Source organism: Chrysochloris asiatica, unplaced genomic scaffold (assembly GCF_000296735.1).
Source record: "Chrysochloris asiatica unplaced genomic scaffold, ChrAsi1.0 scaffold00054, whole genome shotgun sequence".
NCBI lineage: Eukaryota > Metazoa > Chordata > Mammalia > Afrosoricida > Chrysochloridae > Chrysochloris > Chrysochloris asiatica.
This window is the reverse complement of record NW_006408572.1, coordinates 17,838,765-17,847,841: the sequence shown is the minus strand read 5'-3', so window position 1 is coordinate 17,847,841 and position 9,077 is coordinate 17,838,765. Positions and strand designations below refer to the sequence as shown.

The following is a 9,077-nucleotide window of genomic DNA, read 5'->3' as shown; positions in this document are numbered from 1 at the left end:
CTGGACCGCAAGCTCAGTTTGAACTACAAGGTCAATGGTTCAAACTCACCAGCCGCTCCTTGGAAACCCTATTATACAGGGTCGCAATGAGTCCGAAGTGACTCAAGGACCCTGCCCATCTGTAATGCATAAATGAAAAGTGCCTACAAGTTGGTAAAATATATTTTATTTGTTCATACAAAGAAATAGTATGAATTACCAGAAGTTCATTTTCCTAGAAACATCTTTCTCTGTGTAAAATTAATTTGTGTTATACATAGGACAAAATACTTGATTTTTTTTTTTTTTTAAACATATTGGCTATTCTAATATCCAGGTTATAGAAAGACACACTGCTGGAATTTGCACAGTATTTTATATCACTGGGCTGCTGAATGAAACTCAGTCATAAATTAACGTTATGAATGTGAGGAAAAAAAAATCTAACCACACCTTTATGCTTTCTCATCAATCTTTCTTGATAAACTAAAGACAACTGGCATGGATGATTGTGTCAGCATTTGAGAGACACACCAAGTGTTTCTAGTTTACTGGAAACTTCCATTTTCCTTTCTTACAAAAATATCCTGAGCAGGATCTGAAATTGCATTTCTCCAAAAAGTTTTACAAATGCAGATGTTCAAAATGACTCCCAAAGAAAATCCCATGAAGAAGACAGTTTCTCCTCCTCCAACATCAACATATTTATTACGCGGTTATTACTTCTAAGTACCACCTACCAAGTTAACATAGGACTGTACAATCAAACCCAAAGGAAGCCTGTGATCACTAAAAACAATAAAAACCGCCAATTGTTTTGTTTATCTTTTCATTTGTTTTTTAATGAGGAAAGAAACAAAACTGCTAGGAATAAAATACTATAATGAATGCCAGAGGTTTTCCTGTGAACTGGGAGAAACCTAAAACATGTGCTAGGACAATTGGCCAAAACCCAAGAAATAATGTTTGTCTTCTAGCAGCTAAAATGGGAAGTTTTGGTGACCCTGCCGAATGCAAGGACAGGAAGAAAATGAAGGGTCAACGTTATGTGTTGCATAACTTCCCAGGAAGGAGATCTGGGAACTCTGTCAGCAAGAGGCAGATGCTGTATCAGGACCAGCCAGAACTCTAAGCTTATGAAAGAGAAGCACATGATAGTGAATTTATTTGTATTACAGAGAAATTTTTGTTTTAGTCCATTATGGCAAATTATCAACATCTGGCGGGATCCTAGGATTTGACCCAGGAGAGAATTTTCAACCAATTCAGTGTTCATGACTAAAATGATCTTTCCTCTATCTGAGTATTTCCTCTTCCCATTTTAAGTCAAGGAATAAACAACTTAACCAAAAACTGTTCGGCTTGGGAGGAGGGCAGGGACCTGGCAAGTTTTTCCTACCCCCTTTGCGGCATGCCCCATTCATCTTTTTCTGCAGTTCTATATCAGGAGCTGTGGCAGGTTGTGGAAGTGGCTGAAGGTGAATGAGGTGGGACTAGGTGGAGGAGCTGGAGGCTGACTTTTACTTTAAACTGCATCACACGCTGTAAGTGAAAAAGAGCTGTTCTCAGTTTCATGTCAACTGAACCTGCTGATGGAGCGGGGGAAACAGGCACGCCCAGTTGGCACTCTTGTGTAGACGTCTTGGATATCTACATGAGGGAGAGCCATGTGCTTTTCCTAACACTTCAAGTGCTACACTGCTGTGCAGACTCTGTAAGAAAGCTAGGACATGAATTCTACATCCAGGGGAGGCATGGAGCACCCCTAGGGCCGCGCTCCCACACCAAACTCACACAATGAGAGCTTTGCTGCTAACCATCAACTAACTGGATCGGGATTACAATTGATGAGGGATTACAATGCGGATTGTCAACAAGACATCCGTTAAAGACCAGTGACATCTCGGATCAGCTTCTCACTATGAATGACTTTTTCTTTTTCTCTACCAGCTGTCTTACACTGTAATCAGGTGTACGACATACAAAAGGTCTTTTATGAATGGACCAAGCCAAACATTTTTTGACATTATGTTTATCTTTTCAAATGATATTCCTTTGTAAAACAATTACTTTAGAGTTGAGCCATTCTAGTTCAGAAAACCAAAGATAGGTTGAACGTGTCAGTCTGCGATATTATTATATGATTGCCAACTGCCACTAGCTAGTCATGGAGGTGGGGGGGGGGGGTTCTAGAACATTCTGTACCAGCAGTAACAATGCTGAAAACCCCCTCTGCCAAGACCTGGTTGCACAAGGGATAGTTGCACATGACTCAGGCTCCAATATGGAGCCAGCTTTCCCAACCTGGCTTTCCCAGAGCCACTCCTTTTGTTTTGTTTGGCTCTTGGTTAGAGACCATGCCGTCATTCTGAGATTGGGGGTGAGGGGGTCCACAGGGAACAAGTTTCAAATATCACGAAGCGGTGTCAGAAATCTCCTTCTCTGTTACCTGTCATGTTGGGGGTCTTTGTTGTTTCTCCCCAGGGGGAAGTCATCCTATTGAGATGTGCCCAATATGCACTGGCTCTGCAACCACAAGTATATCCTGGCAGATGCTGACCACCTGGGCTATACCGGACCCCTTTAGATCAGGATACCCAAGCACTCTTGCTTTGTGCCAAAGGCTCTGCTGGCCTGTGAGACTCTTTGGTTTATCAAAGTAGAACTGTCTTCCCAGAGAATGGTGCATGGTGGGCTCTCAGACCAACTAGAGATGATCTTTATTTCTAAAGACCTACCTAAGCATTTCACATGTGACCTGGAAGAAGGAGCTCACATTTGCATATACTTCGAGCTGGTAAATGAACCAGGGAACAGGCAGAAGAGGGTATGGAATCAGCCTTTGAAAGGTAAAGTAAATAGGCTTTGACAGACCCCAAAAGGGTATACGGGTGTCCATGTGCGGAGTGAATTTGGGAGCACATCTAGCTCTGTGGTTTGGCATTTACCTCCTTGGGAATGAGAACTAGCGCCTGGACAAGGAAGTGACTACGCAAGCTACAACCCGCAGAGCGCAGCCTCATTGAGGCAGCTCAGTGCTCCTACGAGGTAAACAGGCTGGAGGAGAAAAGGAAGCTGCAAGCTGAGAGTTGAGACCCAAGTGAAGAATTCAGATGATGTCCGAAGGCTGAATACCCGTAACAACAAAAAATCTCCAAGTTGTGCTTTTTCTTCGTATTAAATAGAATGGATAAGAGAAAAAAATGGAAGCACCATCAATTGTGAGGCCAAGAACGACAAACTATCGGAGTTAAACACTTTGGAATGTTAACAGATTATGAAGCTAACTCTCTAAAGAGTGTGGCTAGGCAGCTTAGTGAATTAATTGCTTATGAACTAAAAATAAATTATTATAAAATAGATTTCTGTACATTTTACATACATATAATCTCTCTCAAATATATAAGCCACATGGTAAATTACGCAGCCTGCATCTGCTCAGTTCCAGCCAAAGTCGTGCCCGGTCATCTGGTAGAACTTGAGGTTGAAGGGCCGGTAGAAGTCGCGCAGTCTCTGCACCACCTCGGGGTCAATGTCCGGGTGGGTCCTGCCCTTGGTCTTGCCCAGGCAGTGGGGTTTGCTGCTGCCCTCTGCTTTCTTGAGGCAGGGGAAGCCCTTGGTCTTGTTGAAGTAGAAGTGCTTGTCGGTGATGATCCTCTTGAGGCCCAGGAAGTCCTGCACGCGGCCCAGCTCGCCCGCGGGGTCTCGGATGAGCCGCTCCCCGCTCACGAAGAGCATCTGGTGCAGGGGGAAGTGCAGCAGCCAGTGTTCCAGGTGCTTGGCGTACAGGCCGATCTGGATGGCGCTCCACGACGTGTCGATGAGGCCTGTCGTGCGGTTCCGAAAGGTCAAGCTCTCGAAGGTGGGGATGTCGGGCCGCTTGGAGAGCGTCTGCGTGTAGTCCGAGATGGCTCTGGTTACGGGGTCGCGCACCACCACGATGAGCTTAGTGTCCTTGGACATGGCCGAGATGCGCGCCGGCGCCTCGCGCGTCACGAAGTAACTGGGCGTCTTCTCCATGGTGATCTGGCCGTCCAGGGTTCTAGGCATCAGGTCCCTGAGAAAAACAAACAAACCACAATTGGGTGCGAAGTTGATGCCTCTTTGGCAGCACAGCTCAATGCCCACACTCCCAATCCTGCTCCGTCTTAGTACACAAATCAATTACTCTCCAGTCAACTCTAACTCTTGGTGGCCCCATGCGTGCCAGAGGAGCTGTGCTCCTGAGGGTTTTCCATGGTTGATTTTTCTGAGGCATCTCTGGGTCGACTCAAACTACCAATCTTTGGGTTACCAGACGAGCCCACTAACCACCTGAAGCACCCAGGAATTCCTCTCCTCATTACTGGGAACAATGGTAGAAATATGTGAAAAGACAAGCAGAGTTTTAGAACTTAAAAGTACATCAACATTTCACCTAAAGCTTGGGGCCAGGTGCAAAGGCATCTTTCTCCAAGGAGCCCAAAGAACAAGACATGTGTTTCTCTAAGATACTGTTGTAGTAGGGGCCACCTTACCCTATTTTTTTAGGTTACCCAGATTTTAAAAACTGCTGATAATAGGGGTCTTAAACCTGTGATGTCGTGCCTAAACAGCGGCAGTTGGAGCTCCTTGCCTGCCCACGAGCCCTCTCTTTGCTGCCTTCAAATGCTCCCTAGGCTGGAGTGCACATGTCTGGGCACTGGAAGAAAACATTTCCCTGGACACTCGTCACAATGACCCCTAACAACATGCATACCTGAGAGCAAACAAGCATGCCGCAGCTAAAATCCCAGGCGAATTCAGATGGAACATCAACTGACCCAAAAACACCAAGAAGAAATTAATGAGTCAACTCTAGAGGTTTCTAAAATACCTTAGATTCCAATCCAGGAAAAGAACTAAAATGATTGTCTTTCTACCACAGCATTGATTTAAACCCAAGTATTCATATGTAGGAAACCCTATACAGGGTCGCTATGGGTCAGAACCGACTCGATGGCACTTCACAACAACAACAACAATTCATATGTAAGGTTGGTGGTCCAAGTTCACCCAGTGGCTCAGCAGGAAGACCTGGCCCCACTCTGTTTCTGTAAAGATTACAGCCAAGCAAACCCTATGGGTAGCTCTGCACCAGTGAATACAATCCAAAGACTACTGTGTTGGGTACTTGGGTTGATGCTGACTAACTGGGTCTAAAGCAGATACAGGCTTGGACGGTGGACCAAAAGCAGCTTTGTGACGGCGATCAGAGCCAAACCTAAGACTCTGGTGACAAAATATTAAGTTAAAAGGCACGTGAAGTGTCGTCGAGTAGTTCCAACTCATAGTGACCCTGTATAGCGTTTCCGAGGAGCGACTGGTGGACTTGAACCGCCGACCTTGTAGTTCAAACCGACTTTGCTTTATCCCACAGTGCCATACCAAGCTGCTATTATAAAACAACACGTTTCCAATGTGAGTCCTATGTTGTGGAGTCAGTTCTGACTCATAGTGACTCTCTATAGGGTTTTTAAGGCTGCAAATCTTTACGGGAGCAGAAAGGCTCATCGTTCTGCAGAGCAGCTGGTGGGTTTGAACTTCTGACCTTGCGGTTAGCAGCCTAACTCACACCGTATTTATAGTACCCGGGTTCCTTTTCTCTGTCATGTGACTATTCAGTTCCTGCTATAAAGTATATGGGATGAGAAGAGCTCAGGTGTCTGTTGATGTTGCCAGTCCACGCCACAGAACATTTTAAAGGAAATCCATATAACTAACTGGACACTAAATTTTGATCACAGATCTGCATTCTTCCGTTAGCCTTGATACAGACAGAGATTTCTAGTTCATCCCCAGCTGGGATAAACAGAAACAGCACAGGGAAAGACAAACCAAGGGCACTATGGGAAGATCGGGGAAAAGGAATGAAGAAACCCACCGGGAGGGCGGAAGTTACACATGCGGGAGAAGTGAAAATTTATCAAATCAAATCAAAGGCCTGGTTACTAAGGTTCTGCTGCAGCTGTGGCAATGGGGAACTGAAGGGCAGGCAGCAGACTGCCCGTATGAAGAGGGAGATGCAGGTGACCCCCCACCCACCTATCATGGCGTCTTCGTTGTTGTTATTAAGTGTCGTCAAGTCACTTCCGACTTGTATTGACCCTGTGTAGGGTTTCCAAGGAGCGGCTGGTGGGTTTGAACTGGCAACCTTGCTGCTAGCAGTCCAGTGCTTATCCTACAGTGACCCCATCATGCATCTAGGACAACCCCAAACGAATCCACTGCTGTGGAGTTGATTCTGACTGAAGGGCAGAGGTGAGGTGCCCCACAAAGCTTCCTACATTATAGACCTTATGGGAACAGACCGCCTGGTCTTTTCTCCTGTGGAGCTGCTGTGTGGGTTTCAACCTATAACCTTGGGGTTAGCAGCCAAGAACTTAACCCAGTGCACCACCAAGGCTCCTCTTTATGATAGTTGTTGCTGTTAAGTGCTATGGAGTCAGTTCTGACTCATAATCACAACTACCCTCATGGGAGTTTAATGAGGATTAAAACAATGACTAATCATTATATGCTTACAACATGGCTGACATGCAGTATGTACTTAACAAACATTAGCTGTTCTCCGCATTATTATTATTATTCTTAAAGTGCCCAGCATAGTTTATGGCACACAGTAGAACCAAATTATACAGAGTGTATATGTGCCAGTGTGTATACAAGAGAGACGTGGGAACGAACTAAATACTAAGTTTGGGTTTCAGATCTACGATCTTCATTAACTGTGGGATAGAGATTTCTGGTTTATTCCCACCTGGGCACAAAAATAACAAAAGGCCATTTCCCGATTATGTTGGACCAAATATGGACCTCTCAGTAGGACATTCTAAACTTCCAATTTAAAGCCACTGTTAATCGGCTGAGACCACAACTCCTCTACTGAGCACATTTAAAGAAATGATGATATAAATTGTTTATCACAAAAGTCAGTAGTTCCCTGGAGAGAGAATTTTTTCCCCCCAGGTCCCAGCCAACATCGAGTTACAGGAGAGTGTGTCACCATTAAAAAAGACTTCTCAGAGGTGCTAGAGCCACCCTGGGCTGATGCTAAACCTGGCTTGACCCACTTTGCCTATTAACCACCTAGATTAACGCAGCTGTGGCGTCAGGCTAATGTGATGGCGGATTAAAGAGAGTTCTAGTGCCCAGGTTGTTTGGCATTTCACTAAACAGCTTGTCAAGTCAGATAAATTCCAAGTCTTTCTCCTGTGTGAAACCATCAGCAACTGGACTACCAATAAGAGATCAATATTCAGAATCAAAGTGCCACCAACTGAGATTCGGGGGCATTCCGGTACCCAGAGTTCTTTGCAGCCATTGCAGAAGGTGTGACTCTGGGGTCTTTCCTCAGGGAGTCAACCTGGCCTCTCAGCCCCACTGGGGTACAAGGTGAGTGACCCTCGGTCACATCAACTGTCCTTGCCTCCAATTTCTCAACTGAACAATGAGAAACAGGGTGACGTCAGTGAAGCTAATCTGTGGCCAGTGCTCAGTCCGAGCCTGGTCCCTGTCGGCGCTAGGAAAATGTTATCCATTATCTTCTGTTGACAGGACTTTGGCAAAGATGCCAGGAAGCAATGTTTGCACACAGGAGACCTGTCAGTCACTCAGCTCCACCTCACAAAGGGCAAAGGGGAAGGCTTGGCACCTGAGAGAGGAAGAGGAGTAGGAATGTTGGATTCTGACTCTACTCCGGTACCCATCTCAGAACCCTTTCTGTCTTTCCTCAGCATCCTTAACAAAGGGCCTAATGGGAACAAACAGCACAGCGAAATAGCTTATGGTGAATATGAAACCACATAATAAAATACTAGTTGCTGTCCAGTTAGCTCCAACCCCATGTGTATGAGACAAGAACTGTGCTCCATAGGGATTTCCATTGTTGATTTGTTGGAAGTAGACCACCAGATGTTTCTTCTGAGGCCCCTCTGGGTGCACTCTATGCCAGTTTTCAGGAAGCAGCTGAGGGCATTAACCATTTGTACCACCCAGTGACTCTAAGGAGATCCACCCCGGACTCAAGTCCATAGACAAAGCCTCTCAACAAGGAGTCAGGGTTCTCTGAGCAGTGGGCAGGTTCATGGAACTCGGCTGTCCTCTGGACCCCTATCCCAAGGAAAGACTGGGATTTATACACTGATGGACAAAATTAAGGAGATGGCAGAATGACTGCAGAGACAAAGGGACTCCAGGCCACGCCCCCTGCCTCAGCATACTTGGCTGCAGCCCTAAGGTCACAACGGTGAACATCTTCTGAGTTTCTTCTAAGGGTGATGGTTCGCGTCCACCCACAGGTACCTTGGAAGAAAGGGCCTGGTGATCCACTTCCCAAAAAAAAAAAAAAATCAGCCATTGAAAACTTAATGGAGCACAGGGCTACTCCGATACACACAGGGTTACCAGAAGTTACAGTCTATTCAATGGCAGCTGATGGTGGCCAAGCCCTCTCCTTAGGAGACCAGTGTACACCTGTGGCAGGCACTGGGGTCCCAGAACATCCCTGTAAAACCACCAAGTGGAAAACTTGAAAAGGGTGCGGAAGGTTCCTGGCATGTCCAGGCAGTTACAGTAAGTCTCCTCTTGAGCTGTTCTCCCACCATACCCCACACCTCTACCACCCACTCCTGGAACAAAGTCCTTTCCATGTACTTCATGGACCCACCTTGCCAAGCTCTCCCCTCCTCTTCTGCTCAGGTTCTCCTGTGTCCACACTCAGAACCCTCCGTGGACCTAGCACTGAGCCCCAGATAGAGGAAAAGCTGAGGAGGTGGCCTAGGGCGAGATTCCCCTCCCCTGGGCCCTGCAAGCCTTCCCTAGCTCTACCAGCTGCTGCCCTAGCCCCAGGCTGACCTGGTGAGCAAGCACATTACACGGGGGTAATTGGGCTGCTCATTATGAAAGCCAGTTTCTCAAACTGATCATCACAACTAATAATTATACAGTGTTTACAGCTTGTGAGGACACTTTCACATGCATTATCTGATTGAGTCCCTCCCAGCCAGGCTTGGAGGTGAGTACTGTAATCCTCAATGGTCGAAAGAAGAAACTGAGGTGAAAGAGAGTCCTGCATGGGG

The 9,077-nt window shown here is 46.2% G+C and overlaps 1 protein-coding gene across 1 annotated transcript in view; it reads right to left on the bottom strand.

Moving 5' to 3' along the window:
• Positions 1–2,986: 2,986 nt before the first annotated feature.
• Positions 2,987–9,077, bottom strand: part of HS3ST3B1 (heparan sulfate (glucosamine) 3-O-sulfotransferase 3B1) — a 56,577-nt gene continuing 50,486 nt past the window's right edge. The window contains exon 2 of the mRNA XM_006863441.1: positions 2,987–4,036. Within this exon, the coding sequence (XP_006863503.1) occupies positions 3,418–4,036 (619 nt within the window). The 3' untranslated portion in view covers positions 2,987–3,417. The remainder of the gene's footprint in view (positions 4,037–9,077) is intronic.